The 20,831-nt window shown below is 37.8% G+C and overlaps 1 protein-coding gene across 5 annotated transcripts in view; it reads left to right on the top strand.

Moving 5' to 3' along the window:
- The window catches only part of col27a1a (collagen, type XXVII, alpha 1a), a 228,928-nt gene that overhangs the window by 159,657 nt on the left and 48,440 nt on the right, over positions 1–20,831 (top strand). For all 5 annotated transcript variants that reach the window (XM_073934154.1, XM_073934155.1, NM_001163294.1 and 2 more), the window contains 11 exon segments: positions 3,089–3,142; positions 5,156–5,209; positions 5,299–5,352; positions 5,441–5,494; positions 5,574–5,618; positions 11,147–11,200; positions 11,286–11,330; positions 11,428–11,481; positions 13,871–13,924; positions 18,798–18,851; positions 19,057–19,110. In XM_073934154.1, the coding sequence (XP_073790255.1) occupies positions 3,089–3,142; positions 5,156–5,209; positions 5,299–5,352; positions 5,441–5,494; positions 5,574–5,618; positions 11,147–11,200; positions 11,286–11,330; positions 11,428–11,481; positions 13,871–13,924; positions 18,798–18,851; positions 19,057–19,110 (576 nt within the window).

Raw genomic sequence — 20,831 nt, forward strand, 5'->3', positions numbered from 1 at the left:
TACTTCTGCGTCAAACGCTGGCGTATGCTACGGCGCTGACGCATAGCCCTTCGCCATGGCCATCGCCGTCACTGACGTGCACCTCTCAAAAATTGTAACTACACGTCGCAACGACGCATAGCGCAAGCTCTGTGATTGGTTGGCTTGGTAGCGCTGACGAGTCTGGGCGGGACCGAGAGCCGCGTGAATGGCGCGAGCGATTGTTTACAAGTGTGGAGTCCCGTGAAGGAGCTCCGGATGGAAATTTTTGTTTTGTGTTTACCTCATAGTTAAAGTTGTTGCGCGTCCGCCGGTTCCTGCCTCAAAATGAGCGAGTTTGAGCCACTTGGAAGTGTTCAGGAAAAGCAAAAAAAGCAGCGAAGAAACTCGACACAGAGGAACATTTACACCTCACTGCCAACTAGCGTTTCGGAAGTGTTAATGCAGACCGACAGAGACAGCGCGCAGAAGTATAAATGCACAGTCACACGCGTTGCCTGCGCCGTGAGTTACGCTGGTCACTTGATGCAGAAGTATAAACCAGGCTTTAGACAGCCACTCCCACTAGCCACTTTGGCTGGCTGAGACTCGTTTTTGAATTGCCATTGCTGGCTCGTCGTCACTAGATTAGACTGTTAGTTTATGACCGTTTGTCTATATGTGTATAAATGTGATCTTAGAATCGAGAAGCAGCACGACTGACATAAACAGCGAGAAAAAGAAAGCAGGTGAAGAACGAATGAGAGGATCACGTGCACGGTGTGACAGGCTTTCCTCACTCACTGACGAGGGCTTTAGTGTCGCGCACACAGATGATTTGATGCGCGCGAGTGTTTAAAAGCTGCTGTGCCTGGTTTTCTCACTTGAAGCAACCATGCCTGGAAATGAAACTTGTGCGATGCTCATGAACACACAGTGCTTCAAGGGCTTGAGATTCTTTGTAAGCAGCAGCAGTTGTTGTAGCTTTTGCTGTAACCATTCTTTAAACTGATTATTAACTGGCCTAACATTAATGGTGTGCGCGGCATCATCCTTTCATTATCCCGCACAGAATGTTTTTTTTTTATCCAGTTTCTTTTGCAAGCTGTTATTTTTGTTAATATAGTTTAATAATCATCCTTTACAGTAATATTGCTTTAATTAGTTGTTGTATGCGTAGTTAACTGGTGATCTGGGATCTTGAGCCAGAACAGAGCACTGTGCATAGTTTTAGATGCGTGAGAATATATATTTTTAAATGTCAGCTGTTTTGTTGAATAAAAAGTGTATGTATACAGCAGTATTTTGCTTGTTTTGACATATTATTTAAAATTTGTGGCAAGGAAATAATTAAAAAGGTTAAAAAAAAAGAGTTAAAATCCTTACTGTGTTGAGTCCTGAAAAGTCCTGTAAAAGAAAACTAATTGCAATGCGACACTTTTTAATGAAAGCATAACCCATTTGCTCATTGAGTAAGCTTATAAACCAAAAACAACAACAACAACAACAACAAAAAAAACTGTTTAAATGAACAAGGAGGCAGGTGGAAAACACACCAAAGTCAAATTTTTGCATATAAAATATATTTTCCCAACAACAAAATTGTGGCTAGTGAAAATGGCGAGTGGCTAGTAACGTTGGAAAACTACTACACTGCAAAAAATGCACACAAAAAAATGCTAGTCAAGCAAAACATATTGTCTTGTTTTAAGAAATAATATGCCAATATTAAGTGAGTTTTTCCTTAAAACAAGCAAAATAATCTGCCAATGGGGTAAGCAAAATAATCTTATCACAAATCGAAAAACATTGCTTAATTTAAGGAAAAACTCACTTAATATTGGCATATTATTTCTTAAAACAAGACAATATGTTTTTCTTGTCTAGAAAATGCTTCTTGATTGAAGGATTTTTATATATTTGGATTAGAAACAAGTCAAAAAATCCAAGGGCTCTATTTTGACGGTCCATGCGCAGAGCGCAAAATGCAGGGCGCAAACGCTTTCAGGGCGTATCAGAACGCATTTTTGCTAATTTAAGGACGGGAAAATCCGCTTTGCGCCGTGGCGCATGGTCTAAAAGGGTTGAGTTTATTTTCTTAATGAGTTATAGGTGTGTTTTAAGAATAAACCAATCAGAGTCTCATCTCCCATTCCCTTTAAGAGTCAGCTGCGTCGAGCCATAAGCGCATTCGCTATTAACAGGACGCAAAGTAAGTCTAAGTGGAAATACTGAGCATTTCACAAGCAAACATTTAACAGTTTTTTAACAGAAAACTGTTAAACAGAGCATCTACTTCGTGAGAATGAGAGATAAATTATCACTTTCACTTTCGCTTTTGGATAGGGAAACCTTTACGCACAGACATCAATTAGCCTATAAATAATTAATTTCGTTTGTTAAGCGCAAAGATTTGTTTCAAAACTATTTCTAAATTCAGTTCTAATTTCCAGTAAACGAATAAATGAACAATATTAACGAAGTGTGGTCAAAAAGCAGTGGTTTTTCATATTTATGTAGGCTAGAAAATAATATGTTTTATAATATTTTAATTCTTTATATTTATATCCTATATCTATTCTTATTATATCCTATATATTTCCTTGATATTTAAATTTTTTCATATGTAAAGACATTTGCCTATTGCTCTACATCTTGTGCGTATTAAGCAGTGTGTAAGCGAGGCACAACTCTGCGCCAGAGTTTAGACCGGGTTTGTTTTGGTCTAATGAAAAATCTATTTTAGTTTCTCAAAATAGCAACGCACCGGCAGTGCACCTCAGAACGCCTTCCTTTTTAGAACAGAACACCTATAGGCTCACAAATGAGCGCTAATGCATTTGCTATTTAAACAGCACAGCACAACGCCTCAAAATGACTCTTGCGCCAAGCTGAAACTACCAATCAAGTATTACGCCGCGCCTTGCGCCACATTGCGCCTGGTGTATTATAGGGCCCAAGTAAGAAATAATTTTTTGCAGCCACAGCGGCTGCTGATCAAAAAAGGTAATGTCAATGATGTCTGTAATTCAGTCTGACTGGAACACTGTATATTCACTGTATGCATGCTCTTCAACTAGTGTGTATGCTAATATGACTGATTTGTAATTTGCTTGTTTGTTTGTTTCAGGGTGTGCAGGGTTTACCGGGACTACCAGGACCTCGTGGAAAACCAGGACCACAGGTTGGTTTCTTTACATTATTGTCTCTCATTTAAACTGAATTCTAATACATACAGCAGTGTATAGAGTTGCAGTTCTGTTTGTTTTATTTGACCGGTATAACAAACATTGAGTAATTGCAGTTTTAATGTAAAAGAGTGATTAGTACACAGGTAAGAAACAATGCAAAAAAGGGATTTTATATACATAGAAAGTGTAAAGGTACTTCCCAAATTACATATTTAAGCACATTCTACGCCATTTAAATAGTGTAAGTAGTGCGTTCACATTGAAAACTCTAAAAATAATAAGTGCACTTTAATTACCCGGATGATGCATTTATTTAGAGGGCAACGCAGTGGCGCAGTTTGTAGTGCTGTCACCTCACAGCAAGAAGATCGCTGGTTCAGTGTGGAGTTTGCATGTTCTCCCTGCATTTACTTGGGTTTCCTCCGGGTGCTCCGGTTTCCCCCACAGTCCAAAGACATGCGGTACAGGTGAATTGGGTTGGCTAAATTCCTGCAGGGTTTAGCTCCAACTTGCCTCAACACACCTGCCTGGATGCTTTAAGTATACCTAGTAAGACCTTGATTAGCTTGTTCAGGTGTGTTTGATTAGGGTTGGAGGTAAAATCTGCAGGACACCGGCCCTCCAGGAACAAGCTTGGTGACCCCTGTTCTATTGAGTTCAATTGTCGCCTCTTGGTCATTCTAAGCTCTTTGCTACTACTACTACTATGTTACTGCACATGCTGCTCAATCTGCTCAATTAATGTGCCAACAGGATATTTCTTGTATAGTCAACTTGTTTCTGCTGCTTGCAACAGCGCTATTGTGCTGTCATCAGTGGTGTAGTCCTTGCTATATGCACGTATACTCAGTATGCTTACTTTTTTCCATGAGCTGTTTGGTACCACTTCTGAGTATCAAAAATTGAGTATACCCTCAGTATACTCACTTGTTTTTCTGATTAAACTTCCCTAATTTACATGTATTTGCGTCCCCTTTAACTGTATACCAAACGGGTTTTTTTTTTTAACTCACAACTTAATTTGTTAAGATGTGCCTATCTCTTACAATTCTTACCTAAATATATATATATATATATATATATATATATATATATATATATATATATATATATATATATGACACATTTTTCTTTGTTTACCCCAAAAGGATCTGATCCTGATCACCCCTAAAATTAAAATCCTAAAATCGCCCCTGTAAAACAGTATTTCACATTTGTCTTAATTGTGCCGCTAGTGAACGACACTATACCGTATATAACACTAAAAACAATTAGGCAAAGACTACTCACAAATCCCGTAACAATGTGCGATTTAAAAGGGTAACTGCTAGTATATAATAGCGACAACAGAAGACAGACTCTTAATAGTTTGGTTTAAAACAAGCATGCACGAATGTGACAATTAAAATAATTGCTGATTGATGCTTAAAGGAACCTATAAAATGTAAAGTAATAAGCCAGTAAAGAAAGTAAGCTAAAAAGCTGTCTTTTCATGTATGCACAGGCCCTTTTGAGTTAACTTAAATACAGGTAACTGATGTAAAAAAAAAAAAAAATTATATATATATATATATATATATATATATATATATATATATATATAATCTCCAATGAATCGAAGAAACATTGACTTTCGTCGTTTCTTTGCCTACTTTCATTTAAAATTTGTGTCGATAGTAATACTACCACCTTTTTTTCTAGGACTACACCACTGGCTGTTAAGGTCAAAAAATGTTGCTGTCAAAAAAATCTGGTTATTTGATTGGCTTATGTGTTTTCAATTCTGTATATTTTAAGTAACTGATTTAGTTCAATTTAAAAAGTCGCACAAAATGACTTTATATTATCTAATCTAACGATAAACAATTATAAAATTATTATAAAGCATTTTTGGTTTTGGTTTTTTTTTTGGCACAGACTTATAATTTCAGTCTATTTCTAAAGCGCATTATATACCAGCTTAAAGCTCATGGTCAGCATTTGTGTGTGTTTTGTGTGTTTTGAAGGGCAAGACAGGAGAAATAGGGCCCAGTGGATTACCAGGCCCACCAGGACCTGAGGTATCCATCAACATCACCTAACGTCTAATATTCTCATGTCACGAATATCACTTATGCTGATTGGTCGATTTGTGCTTTATCCTTTACAGGGTTTTCCTGGCGATATTGGTAAACCGGGTCTCAATGGACCTGAGGGGCCAAAGGTGTGTGTGTGTTATTGAAATAAACTCTGTGACTGGGATGATGCGCACATGTTTTTGTAGCTTCATGCTGGCTATTTGTTCTTCATAGGGTAAACCTGGAGCCAGAGGTTTACCGGGACCTCGTGGAGCCGCTGGACGAGAGGTGTGTTTATGTGTGGTTTGTACAGGTACTTCATAAATGGCTTTTAAATAGACGGCTTGTTAATCATGTTCAATTGTAGGGTGACGAGGGTCCTCTAGGACCACCGGGACCATTCGGACTCGAGGTGAGTGAAGATTTGCATGTAAATATGACTACATTAACCCTTGATTGTTTGTTGGCGATGCTAATGTTGATCCTGTTTGTAGTCTTTTTTTTATAATGGATTTTGTGTAGGCTTTAAGTGAGGTGTTACCAAAATAACAAATTGATTATTTTAATTTATATGTGGTTTACCATTTTTTTCTGCTGTTTTTTTAATGTTTGACACACATTGGCCTTGATGTTAGACATTTTTATTTGCTCTTTTGAAAGTAAATATTAAACACCTGTGAATGCTTTAAATTAGCAATATTTATTGTACAGCATAGTATTTTTTTTTTTTTTTCATTTTTTTAAATATTGGACTATATGTTTATATCATGTATTGGAAATGTGTCTTTTTGATTTTTCTGATAAGTTTATATAGTTGTCAACATTTGAAGTGGATTAAAAAAGTAAAAAAATATATATACACATATAAAATATGTATTTTTTTACTTTTTTAGTCCACTTCAAATGTGTATATATATATATATATATATATATATATATATATATATATATATTTATATATTTATATATATAGTAAATATTATTAGCCCCCCGTTTATTTTTTTTCCCCAATTTCTGTTTAACAGAGAGAGAATTTTTATCAACACATTTCTAAACATAATAGTTTTAATAACTCATTTCTAATAACTGATTTATTTTATCTTTGCCATGATGACAGTAAATAATATTTGACTAGATATTTTCAAGACACTTCTATACAGCTTAAAGTGACACTTAAAGACTTAACTAGGTTAATTAGGCTGGTTAGAGTAATTAGGCAAGTTTTTGTATAATGATGGTTTGTTTTGTTGACTATCGGAAAGAAATATATAGCTTAAAGGGGCTAAAAATCTTGTCCTTAAAATGGTTTTTAAAAAAAATTAAAAGCTGCTTTTATTCTAGCCAAAATAAAACAAATAAGACTTTCTCCAGAAGAAGAAATATTATCAGACATACTGTGAAAGTTTCCTTGCTCTGTTAAACATAATTTGGGAAATATTTAAAAAAGAAAAAAAATCAATACATACATATACTGTAGTCAACATTTGAAGTAAATAAAAAACGTTTGTAAAAATTGCCGATGTTTTAAGACATCTTTGATAAAAAGATGATCCTCCATTTCATGTTGACTACGTGTATATGTCTGTCTATGTTTCTATGTATAAAGATAGATGGATGCTGGCATAGATAGATACACTTGATTAGATAGTGTTTGTTAAATTGGTAGACTAGCTAGTTGTCAAATAGTAATATGTTAGTTAGTTGTTTAGTTAGTTAAGTTCATAGACTAGTAAGTGTGTTAAATTGGCAGACTTGTTAGTTGTCAGTAATATGTTAGTTAGGCAAGGCAATTTATATTGCACGGGTTAGGCAAGGGTTTATTATATTGCACATTTCATACACAGTGGCAATTCAAAGGGCTTTACATAAACAGGAATAAAAGAGACAAGTGTAAGAAAATAAAAACAAATAATGAGAATTATTAAATAGAATTAGTTGTTTGTTTGTTTGTTTGTTTGTTTGTTTGTTTGTTTGTTTAATAAACATGATGATATGGATATTTAAACTTGTATACTAGTTATTTGTGGCCTATTAATATGTCAGTTAAAATCTTAGACTAGATAGATTCTTTGTTTGTTAAACTGGTAGACTAGTTAGTTTCCGGAGAGTCATCAGATAAATGGAGCATTAGAAAGATAGATGGATGGATGGATTGGTTAGTGGGTGGACAGATGGATGGATGTATGGATAGATAGATAGATAGATAGATAGATAGATAGATAGATAGATAGATAGATAGATAGATAGATAGATAGATAGATGATAGATAGATAGATGATAGATAGATAGATAGATAGATAGATAGATAGATAGATAGATAGATAGATAGATAGATAGATAGATAGATAGATAGATAGATAGATAGATAGATGGATAAATAAACAGATAGACAGACAAATGGATTGATGGATGGATGGACTGACGAATGGATGGATGGATAGACAGATAGATGGAAGAAAAAAAAGACAGACAGATAGATAGATGGATGGAAGGACGGACGGACGGACGGACGGACAGGCAGACAGACAGACAGACAGACAGACAGACAGACAGACAGACAGACAGATAGATAGATAGATAGATAGATAGATAGATAGATAGATAGATAGATAGATAGATAGATAGATAGATAGATAGATAGATAGATAGATAGATAGATAGATAGATAGATAGATAGATAGATAGATAGATAGATAGATAGATAGATAGATAGATAGATAGACGGATAAATAAACAGATTGACAGACAAATGGATTGATGGATGGATGGACTGATGGATGGATGGATAGACAGATAGATGGAAGGAAAAACAGACAGATAGATAGATAGATAGATAGATAGATAGATAGATAGATAGATAGATAGACAGACAGACAGACAGACAGACAGACAGACAGACAGACAGACAGACAGACAGACAGACAGACAGAAGGACAGACAGCCAGACAGACAGATAGATAGATAGATAGATAGATAGACAGACAGACAGACAGACAGACAGACAGACAGATAGACAGATAGACAGATAGACAGATAGATAGATAGATAGATAGATAGATAGATAGATAGATAGATAGATAGATTTTTCATATGCACTGAGCTCAGTAAAATGTATATTCTAGCAATGTACCACAAGGTGGCGCAGTGAGGTATTTCAGTTCAGATAAGCTTTTATTACATTTTAAAATATTGATGAATCATCAGCACAATTCATTTATCTCAAAACACATTAATCCAGCCTCGTAAAGCAAAAGTTTGAGAGTCGGCTGCAAACATCCCCTGCATTACATAACATTCCCCGCTCCATGTCTGTTTTTCCTCTTTTCCTTCTTTCGTTCCGCTTTTCTTTGTTTAACCTAACTCACTGCTGCTCTGGCACAAAGTCAGAACATTACTGGATGCTCTCCATCTTTCTGTCCTCAAACAGGTATCTGTTTTCCTCATCTCTCTGTGTGTCTCTGTTGTGCGGTCAGTAATTGGATATGTCTTGGTGAGACTTTCAGTATGTTCTCTTTGTGTGCGGACCGCAGCTCTTCTGCATTAGCATGCATACTCGTGTTATGCTCCAAGACAATTAAACATCTCAGTGACATGTTTTACGTGTGCATCTCATGAATAAATACATAATTCAACAAAAACCCAACAGTGAATTATATTTTGCATGAAACACTTAAACATGCTGATAGGTGCTCAGCTCATGCGTGTTCATTGGGAAATAACATCAAATTGATATGGTGTTTCTTTTGTTAAGATTAGAAATCAAAACAGGTAAACCTCAGCATTATAATAAGAAACATAATAATAAAAAAATACTAAATTAAATACAAAATACTAATTATTTTGGTAGCATTTTACTTGAAGCCGTTATTTTTGCCATCAAAGTGCTTATAAGTGCCACTCTTTGGGAAATGTTAAATATAAATTTACAAAAAAATACAAATTTACAAAAATAAATAAACAAAAATGCCTTTAAATTCAGATTTTATTGTCTGGAATTTGTTGTTTTAGTTTTTTTAATATTTTCTGTGTAAATAGATCGGTATTATATTATTGTAATTGTATAACCAAATAATGCATTAGAAAGTACATGATTAAAGTATTTAAATAATTATAATACATTATTTATAATGACTCCATGTTAAGTGTTACATAAATAATATAATAATTTATTAAATGCAACTATTTTTTAGACAAATTTTTAAAATTTAAATCATAATATTAGAGTGTAAAATGAATTTACACTACCTGACAAAAGTCTTGTCGTTGATCCCAGTTGTAAGGGCAACAAATAATAACCTGACTTACAATTGATCATTTGGGAAAGTGGCCGAATGAAGATTTTTCAGATGAATCATCTGTTGAACTTCATCCCAATCATCACAAATACTGGAGAAGACCTACTGGAACCCACATGGACCCAAGATTCTCACAGAAATCCGTCAAGTTTGGTGAAGGAAAAATCATGGTTTGGGGATACATTCAGTATGGGGGCGTGCGAGAGATCTGCAGACATCAACAGCCTGAGGTATCAAGACATTTGTGCTGCCCATTACATCACAAACCACAGGAGGGGGCGAATTCTCCAGCAGGATAGCGCTCCTTCTCATACTTCAGCCTCCACATCAAAGCTCCTGAAAGCAAAGAAGGTCAAGGTGCTCCAGGATTGGCCAGCCCATTCACCAGATATGAAGATTATTGAGCATGTCTGGGGTAAGATAAAGTAGAAGGCATTGAAGATGAGCTTAGATGCAGTCCTCTAAGCTCATGATGGAGTCAGACACTCTAATCATTCTGTTTCCACTGCAGCATGACTTCTATACAGCTTAAAGTGACATTTAAAGGCTTAACTAGGTTAATTAGGTTAATTAGGCAGGTTAGGGTAATTAGCCAAGTTGTTGTATAAGGATGGTTTGTTCTGTAGACTATCGAAAACAAATATTGCATAAAGGGGCTAATGGTTTTGTCACCAAAATCAGTCAAGTTTGGTGAAGGAAAAATCATGGTTTGGGGATACATTTAGTATGGGGGCGTGTGAGAGATCTGCAGACATCAACAGCCTGAGGTGTCAAGACATTTGTGATGCCCACTACATTACAAACCACAGGAGAGGGCGGATTCTTCAGCAGGATAGCACTCCTTCTCATACTTCAGCCTCCACATCAAAGCTCTTGAAAGCAAAGAAGGTCAAGGTGCTCCATGATTGGCCAGCCCAGATACCAGAGATGAACATTATTGAGCATGTCTGAGGTAAGATGAAGGAGGAGGCATTGAAGATGAATCCAAAGTATCTTGAACTCTGGGAGTCCTGCAAGAACAATATCTTTGTCATTCCAGATGACTTTATTAATCAGTGATTTGAGTCAGTGCAGAGATGTATGATGCAGTCCTCCAAGCTCATGATGGAGTCAGACACAATATTCATTCTGTTTCCACTGCAGCAGGACTTTATATTCTATACTGGACATTATTTCTGTTAAGAGAAAATACTTTTGTCTAAGCAAAGTCAGACCTTACTGTCATAATAAAATAATTAAAAATCAAGGCATGATCATTTTATTTTGGTCAAATAAGCGTAATCTAGAGGCCTTTGCCTTTCATATAAGCCACTTCCGATCCCAAATGATCAACTAAAAGTCAAGTTATTATTTGTTGTTCCTAAAACTTGGACAGGCGACTTTTGTCAGAATCTGAAGTACTTTTGCTGTATTTCTATCACTGTTTAAATAGTTTTAATTTTAATGATTTTTTTAATTTGCACCACCTATAAAGAGTGCTTTATGTCAGTTGCAAGGTGTACTGTAGATAGTATTGAGATCTATATATACATTTCAACGTCTTTATGCAAAATGCAATGTCTTAATTCTTTTCTGAGGCTTTGTTTATTTGCCCAGTCTACTCTGCCCAGACAACAAATCTTCTCTCTGTGTTGTTGTTTTTCAGGGTCAGATGGGCAGTAAGGGTTTCCCTGGGGCTCTTGGACTTGAAGGGGTCAAAGTGAGAACATAAGCAACACAAACACACACAAATCTCCCTCACACAAACACACATGGTCACTCACACACTCATTGATGTGTTTCAGGGTGAACAGGGAGTCACAGGGAAAGCTGGACCCATGGGTGAGAGGGTAAGTGTGCAGACTGAGTTACAGCTTTAAAACACACACACACACACACACACACACGACCCTCACTCTGAGGATGACCATGGTGTTGTGTTTGCAGGGTCTCGTTGGCTTTATCGGTCCTGGAGGAGAGGCTGGACTCGCTGGAGAAAAAGTAAGACACACTTTAGAGTGTGTGCATTTGATCGAATTTAAATGATATCCCAGAGTGCACCTTGTGAAGCTGATGTTGGTCAAATTTGCATGCTCGTTTACATTACAGTCAAAAGCTTCGGTACAGATTGTTTTGACACATCGCCATGAAAACTTTAAAGCAAGTGAATAGCAAATTGTCATATTAGAGCAATTTCTGATGGTCCATAAATGTGACACTCAAGAATGAAGTGATGATCAGTGTTGGGGAGTGACTAGTTACATGTGAGTGTTACGTAATTTAATTACAAAATAAAAGTATTGAGAAAAAATGTGTAATTAAATTACAGTTACTTATGAAAATGTTAAAGATTATGAATGGGGTTACATCTAAACATTTTCTGTAAAAATCTGGGATATGTTGAATAATAATAATCTGTTGCTTTGCCTGTTTTTGATATGCAAGATGCCTTCTGCTAAGACCATTTAGTAAAGCTGTTCTATTCTGCTGGAACTAAATTTCTCAGTAGCGCCGCTACTTTATAACTCCAATAGTTTTTCAGTAACGAAGGTATTTTTTAGTCAAGTAGCGCAGTAGTGTCCACACAAGCTACATTTACCGATGGTGAATCAATAAGTGACTGCACCGGCATTCACCGAGCTGTGAGGCCGGTGTCTAGCCAATGAAAATAAAGCCATATGATGGCAAGATTGACAATTTCCTCTTCTACCTGTTTTTCGGTGGTCGACAACAAATTTTTCGGTGCGTTACTGCCACCTCTCGCTCTGGTCGGTGACATCGCCAACCAATTAGGCTAACACGAGGAATTGGCTTGATGGAAAGATGACTGAGGGAGAGGAGGTCTATGAACAGTAGAAGTCAGAATTATTAGCCCCCCTTTTTATTTTTATTTTTTCCAATTTCTGTTTAACGGAGAGATTTTTTTTTTCAGCACATTTTTTTTTCTAAACATAATAGTTTTAATAACTCATTTATAATAACTGATTTATTTTATCTTTGCCATGATGACAGTAATTAATATTTTACTAGATATTTTCCAAGACACTTCTAAACAGCTTAAAGAGACATTCAAAGGCTTAACTAGGTTAATTAGGTTAACTAGGCTGGTTAGGGTAATTAGGCAAGTTATTGTATAACGATGGTTTGTTCTGTAGACTATTGAAAACAAATATTGCTTAAAGGGGCTAATGATTTTGTCCCTAAAATGGTTTTTAAAAAATTAATAACTGCTTTTATTCTAGCCGAAATAAAACAAATAAGACTTTCTCCAGAAGAAAAAATATTATCAGACATACTGTGAAAATTTCCCTGCTCTGTTAAACATCATTTTTGGAAATATTTAATCAATTAAAAAAATAAATAAAAGGGGGGCTAATAATTCTGACTTCAACTGTATGTGTATGTATATATATATATATATATATATATATATATATATATATATATATATATATATATATATATATATATATATATATATATATATATATATATATATATTGCCTTTACTATAAATTACCATAGTATTTTAAATGTGTAACACCTGGTTTTATTGGATTTTTAGTTTTTGCTGTTATATACTATAATTTGTTTCTGTTTAGTAAAGAACTGGACTGAACATTTATGCCTCATATGTTTCACTGACAGTTTTATTGATCGCTAAGATGTGATTGACTTGGATTTAAGTCGCTTCCATTTAAAAATGAAAATTGCAAAAAGCTTAGATGTATTTTTTTATTGCAAATGCCACAAAAATCACCCTGCACAGCTAAAATGTTGAGTTTGTAACAACAGTAAACGTGTTTGTGGCAAGGTCTGGTTTTGTGGTGACTGTACTTTATAATTCAATTTATATAATTCTAATTCAAGTGATGAAATATTTTGAAATTCTAACAGTAAACAGCTACTGTAAGCTCACACCTGCTTGGTATAAATGCGTGAAAATGATTTAGTTGAAAATATCCATTAGAAACTTAAAAGTAATCAAAAAGCAATTAGTTGTAATCAGTTACTTTACTTTTATAAAGTAACTGAAAAGGTACACTACATATTACGTTTTAAATAGGGTAATTTGTAATCTGTAATCTATTACTATTCCAAATTAACCTCCCCAACACTGGCGATAATGGAAACTATTTAGAATGCATTGCGTAAATAAATAAATAAATAAATAAACAAACAAATAAATAAATAAATAAATAAATAAATAAATATTTTTTGAAGTATCTTCAAGTAGAAAACAGTGTTCTGAAATTATAATATTTCAAAATTTTACTACTTTAACTTTTTGCTGGCAAATGTAGGCTTAGTGAACATAAGAGGCATTAAATGTCATCAGCCCCAAAGGTTTGTACATTGATGTAAATGTTTGTGTATGTGATTAATTTAGGGTGATCGCGGAGAGATGGGTTTGCCGGGACCTCCAGGAGAGAAAGGATCTACGGTGCGCCATGCTTACACGCACAAACTCTGTGCATAAATTCTCAGTGGGGATTTCCTCCCTCAAACTAGAAATGCTGTTTAAAACAGGAAGCTCAACTGTCCATCAAAGTTAGAAAGCCAACTTCCTGCCAGTTGTCAGCTCATTTTGAGCGTCTGGAGTATTTGTGCATTTCTGGAATAATAATAATGTAATTTGTGGATACAAAGTGGGTCACAAACATACAAAACTAACCATTAAGACTAGAGATGCACTAATATATTGGCCAGCAGTATTTATCAGCCTATGTTGGATTTATTAAAAGCTATATCATTTATGTAGAAATGAGTGAATGATCAAAACGACTCTTGCACCAAGCTGAAACTACCAAAAGACTATCGCGCCGCATCTTGCGCCACACTGCGCCGGGTGTATGATAGGGCCCAAAATGTCAACATCTCACGCTGTGCTAAAAGCCAGAATGAACGAGTGGGTTTTAAGAAGAGATTTAAAAACAGTAATGAAAGAGGCTTGTCTAATATACTGTACAACGGCAACTCATTCCACAATTTTGGTGCAGCCACAGCAAAAGTTTCATCCCTTCTGATCTTTCGACTTTCTGGTCGGCTGACCTGAGCGAACGAGAAGGTGTGTAAGGACAGAGAAGCTCAGAGAGGTAAAAGGCTGCAGTACCATTTAGACACTTAAAAACAAATGAAAGTAACTTTAAAATGGTTCCTGAAATGCACAGGCAGCCGGTGAAGAGAAGATAAAATCGGGTGATGTGCTTGTATTTGCGTGTGCCAGTTAAAAGACGTGCAGCTGCATTCTGAACAAGTTGCAGTCGAGAAATAGAAGACTCACCCCAAAATAAAGGGCATTGCAGTAGTCCAAGCGGGAGGTTATATGGCGAAAGCTCCAGCTTTATTTGTTCATTCATTCAACATTCATAGGCTTAGTCCCTTTATTAATCCGGGGTCGCCACAGAGGAATGAACCGCCAACTTATCCAGCTAGTTTTTACGCAGCGGATGCCCTTCCAGCCGCAACCCATCTCTGGGAAACATCCACACACATTCACACTCATGCACTACGGACAATTTAGCCTACCCAATTCACCTGTACCACATCTCTTTGGACTGTGGGGGAAACCAGAGCACCTGGAGGAAACCCACGCGAAGGCAGGAAGAACATGCAAACTCCACACAGAAATGCCAACTGAGCCGAGGTTGGAACCAGTGACCTTCTTGCTGTGAGGCGACAGCACTACCTACTGCGCTACTGCCTCGCCCGCTTTATTAGTTAATTTTATTAAATAACCATGTTCAATGTCAAATAAAAGCGAATGTTTTTAAATGCTAATCTCCTTTGATGTTTATAATATTGTATATATATTTTTTTACATTAACTCCTCTCAAAATGCTGGACAGTTCAATGTAAAATAGAGACCATTCATTTATTTTTCTTCAGCTTAGTCCTTTTATTCATCAGGGGTCGCCACAGTGGAATAAACTGCCAACTTATTAAGCATATGTTTTACACAGCGGAAGCCCTTTCAGCTGCAACCCATCACTGGGAAACTCCCATACACATTCATTCACACACATACACTACAGACAATTTAGCTTATTCAGTTCACCTATAGCGCATGTGTTTGAACTGTGGGGGAAACCGGAGCACCCGGAGGAAACCCACACCAACACGGGGAGAACATGCAAGCTCCACACTGAAATGCCAACTGACCCAGCCAGGGCTCGAACCAGCGACCTTCTTTTTGTGAGGTGACAGCGCTACCCACTGCGCTACTGCGGCGCACATTCCAGTACCAATACTGGTCAATTGCAAACAGTATTTTGCAGTACTAATAAGTTATTTTCTCCATTAAATGAATGGCTCTGGCAACATGGTGGCGCAGTGGGTAGCACTGTCACCTCACAGCACAACAAGAAGGTCGCTGGGGTATGATGGGTAAGTTGTTGATTCATTCTGCTGTGGCGACCCCAGATTAATAAAGGGACTAAGCCGAAAAGAAAATGAATGAATGGTACTGAAATGTGTCTGTTTTTTGGTTTAAGTCAGTATCAGTCAAACATTACCTATTGGTGTATCCCTAAATTGAAACTATAGCAATATTTCTAAAGGTATAAATATGATAATTGCAGTTTATCTTATAGCAGATATAAAAACCCTTTATGTGCTGTCTGAAATGTTCTTCTCGAACAAGCCTTTTTCATAGCCTCCTGTGTCTACAGTGCATCCTAAAAGTATTCATAGTGCTTCACTTTTTTATGCTACAGCCTTATTCCAAAAATTATTAAATTCATTTATTTCCTTAAAATTCTACACACAATACCCCATAATGACATTGTGGAAAAAATGTTTTTTTAATTGTTGCAAATTTATTAAAAATAAAAAACCTGAAAAATCACATGTGCATCAGTATTCACAGCCTCTGCTGTGCAGCTCTAACTTGAGCTCAGGTACATTCTGTTTCCGCTGATCATTCTTAAAATGTTTTAGCAGCTTCATTGGAGTTCAACTGTGGTCAATTTAGTTGATTGAACAGGATTTGAAAAGGTATACACCTGTCTATATAAGGTCCCAGGGTTGACAGTGCATGTCAAAGCACAAACCAAGCATGAAGACAAAGGAATTGTCTGTAGACTTCCGAGATAAGATTGTCTCGAGGCACAAGGCTGGGGAAGGTTACAGAAACATTTCTGCTGCTCTGAAAGTTCCAATGAGCACAGCAGCCTCCATCATACGTAAGTGGAAGATGCTTGGAACCATCAGGTCTCTTCTTAGAGCTGGCCGGCAATCTAAGTTAAGTGATCGAGAGAGAAGGGTCTTAGTCAGGGAGTTGATCAATAACCCGATGGTCAATCTGTCTGAGCTCCAGCGCTCATCTGTGGAAAGAGGAGATACTTACAGAAGGACAACCATCTGTGTAGCAATCCATCAATCAGGCCTGTATGGTAGAGTGGCCAGACGGAAGACTGGAAATTCCCCACCTCAAATTTGCCAAAAGGAACATGAAGGACTCTCAGACCATAAGAAACTAAATTCGCTGGTCTGATGAGACTAAAATTTAACTCTTTGGAGTAAATGCCAGGCGTTACATTTAGAGAAAACCAGCCACCTCTCATGACCAGGCTAATACCATCCCTACAGTGAAGCATGGTGGTGGCAGCATCATGCTGTGGGAATGTATTTTAGCAGCAGGAACTGGAAGACTAATCAGGATAGAGGGAAAGATGAATGCAGCAATGTACAGAGACATCCTGAATGAAAACCTGCTTCAGAGTGCTCTTGGCCTCAGACTGGGGCGACGGTTCATCTTCCAGCAGGACAACGACCCAAAGCACACAGCCGAAATATCAATGGAGTGGCTTCACAACTACTCGGTGAATGTCCTTGAGTGGCCCAGCCAGAGCCCAGACCTAAATCCTATTTAACATCCCTGGAGAGATCTGATAATGGCTGTACACCGTCGCTTCTCATACAACCTGATAGAGCTTGAGAGGTACTGCAAAGAGGAATGGGCAAAAACTCCCAAAGACAGGTGTGCCAAGCTTGAGGCATCATATTCAAAAAGACTTGAGGCTGTAATCGCTGCCAAAGGTGCATCAACAAAGTATTGAGAAAAGGCTGTGAATACTGATGTACATGTGATTCTTCAGCTTTTTATTTTTAATAAATCTGCAACAATTTCAAAAACTCCTTTTTCTCATTGTCATTATCTGGTATTTTGTGAAGACTTTTGAGGAAATGAATGAATTTAATCCATTTTGCAATACGGCTGTAACATAATGAGTGTGGAAATAAAGAAGCTAGTTGAATACTTTCCGGATACTTTGAATGTTCAGTTATTGCACTTTAGAGGCAATGAAAAGAAGAGAAATTAAAAGTGAAATTACTAAACCTACACAGACACACAGAACATTTCAGACAGCACTTTTGCTTCTTTTGCATCTGTACCTGTCATATGTTGTAGTTTGTATACACTAGAGGTGTGAACCTATACTGGTCTCACGGTTCGGTTCGGTTACGATTATCATGCCATCGATTCAGTTCAATTCGATATCTCGGTGCATCACGGTGCATTGACGATGCTTTCCATATATAGTGTTATATTTTAGGGGGGGAGGCTATAACATGCTGTCTATATAAACACACAGACACACAGCAACACACTGTCTCTCATTCAAACACATTCACAAACATAGACAGCATCAAACAAACACACACACGTACACACACACACAAACAAACACACTTAAGCCCTTGCAACAGGGAGAGCTCGCGCTGAGCGGAGCAGAAAAACTATAAAATCGAAAAAAATAAGCACTTTTCTTACAGAGAGCTCCTCTCAGCGCGAGCTCTGCCGGCTAAAGTAAACGCAGACTGCGAGGGCTTAAACGGAGCAGTGCTCGTAATGTCGAGAGAAAAAAAGAAAGACAGCTGTGAAACATAACCAGCTTTGTCTTTCTGTAGGAAACACACTTTAGATCTTTTTTTTAGTTATTGCGTCTATAACTGAAAGTGTGTCAGGAAAATCGAAAACAAAACCAACTGAAGCGCGCTCATTTCTGGCGCCCCACTGGATATTCAGCGCCCTAAGCATTTGCCTATGGTGCCTATGCCATGGGCCGGCCCTGAGTTGGCCGGTGTTGTAAATAACGGCGCTAACCTCCCTCGCGACAGAGCGCATAGGAGATAAATGACGTCACGACATAATAACCGGTTATGGTTATTACTGAATCGATACCGAATTGTCCGCGTCTGCATCGCGGTGCACCGAAAAAACAATTAATTTTGACACCCCTAGTATACACATATATATGTATATTTTGTATGTTGTGTCTATGTCTGTTTTACATATTTCTCATCTCTTTCAGGGTCACCCAGGAACCCCGGGAGAAGGCGGCCCACCAGGACCACCAGGCAGTTCAGTGAGTCTGTTTGAGATATTTTTGAGGTCAAAGGGAAGCTAACGGTACCTGCTGTGGTCAGATGAGTGTGCTGTCCGTCAGCTGTCAGACACCTCCTGCATCTACTGCTCTGTGCGGCAGACAAAGCAAACAGAGCGAGAGACAGGAGTCAGTCATCAACCCCATAGTGTGTGTTTAATGGCGGACGTAATCTTTTTTATTACAGGGCTCACCGGGATCACGTGGACCCATCGGCATAAGAGGACCTAAAGGAAGACGGGTAAGACATCTGGGCATAATAAGTGCAGAAGTATGTGTGTGTGTGTGTGTGTGTGAGCGTATGCTTGTATGCCTGTGTGTCTGTGCATACAGTATGCATATCTGTGCCTGCGCATGTGTGTGCATGCGTGTCTGTGCGTACGTGTGTGAGTCTGTGCATGTCTGTGCGTACGTATCTGTGTGCATGCATGCGTGTGTGAGTGTATACGTGTGTGTGTGTGTCTGTGTGTCTGTGTATGTGCGAGCGTGTGTATCTGTGTTTGCTTGTACGTATGCATGTGTGTGCGTACGTATCTATGTGTGTGCATTTATGTGTGCATGTGCGTGTGTGCGTACGTACCTGTGCATGCATGTGCGTGCGTATATGTGCATGTGTGGGTACGTCGTGTCTGGGTGCACGCTTTTCTGCGTGTGCGTATCTGTGCGTGTGTGTCTGAGTGTGTGGTTGCGTGTCTGTGCATGTGTATCTGTGCGTGCATGTCTAGGTGTGTGGTTGTGTGTCTGTGTCTGTGTATCTGTGCGTGCAGATCTTTGCGTATGTGGGGGTGTGCATATCTGCGTGTGTGCGTATTTCCACATGTCTGCGTGCGTGTCTTTATGCATGTGCATTTGTGCGTATCTGTGCGTGTGCGTCTAGGTGAGTACGTATCTGTGCGTGCATATCTGCGTTCGTGACTGCGTGTGCGGGTGCAAGTGTGTCTGTGCGTGCATGTCTGCGGGTGTGGATGCGTGTCTGCATGTGTTTCTGTGTATGCGCACAAATGCACACACGCACAAATGCATATCTGTGGGTGTGTGCGTGTTTGTGTGTGTGCGTAAAAGTGGGTGTGTGCGTGTCTGTGCGTGCACGTCTATGTGTAAACATATGTCTGTGTGTAAGCGTCTGTGCGTAAGCATGCATGTCCATGCGTTTGTGTCTGTGCATAAATGTGGGTATGTGCGTGTCTGCGTGTGCGTGCCTGTGTGCATGTGTGTGTGTATGTGTGCATGCGTATTTGTGGGTGTATGTGTATCTGTGCGTGTATGTCTGTGTGTGTATGTGTCTGTGCGTGTGTATCTGTGCGCATGAGTGTCTTCGTCTGTTTGCATGCTTGTACTGTATGTCTGTGCGTGCGTGTGTGTGTGTGTCATTTATCTTTTATCTGAAGTAAAACAGCACAACAACTGAAGCAGGTTATCACACATGTCCTCAATATAGTTACTTTAATCGCTGGATTAGTTAGTTATCCTATAGTTTTTCTTAGTTAATTCATTATAATGGAAAGATACATTACTAAAGTAGCTGTGAATGACAATAAAGCTCGACTTGACTTGTACTTGACTTAATCTGACACTATGTAGTTGTCTGAAGATGTCCTTAGGTAATTAGTTGGTTAATTTGTTAAACCAGCTCTCAATTGGTAAATAGTTTGTATTAAATTAAAAGAAATTCAATGATATATTATAATAGTCAAGTGTCTGACTGTGTTTTAGTACACACACTTAAACACACACATTGTAAATGTTTTTCATTAACCAGCAGAATCGACCTGAAAAGACTGAGTGCTGGGATTCAATGGAAACAAATGTAGGAGCGTTGAGTGTCTTCATGCGGCTGTCTGGTCTTAGTTAGAGCCCCTCACTGAGTCAATAAATCAAACGGCGTTGCCCTGATGATTCATTGATTCACTGATGCATTTAACCCTGTTTTTGTTTCCTTTCTTCACCACCTCCATTACAGAA

The sequence above is a fragment of the Danio rerio genome, chromosome 21 (genome assembly GCF_049306965.1).
Source record: "Danio rerio strain Tuebingen ecotype United States chromosome 21, GRCz12tu, whole genome shotgun sequence".
NCBI classification, from domain to species: Eukaryota; Metazoa; Chordata; class Actinopteri; order Cypriniformes; family Danionidae; genus Danio; species Danio rerio.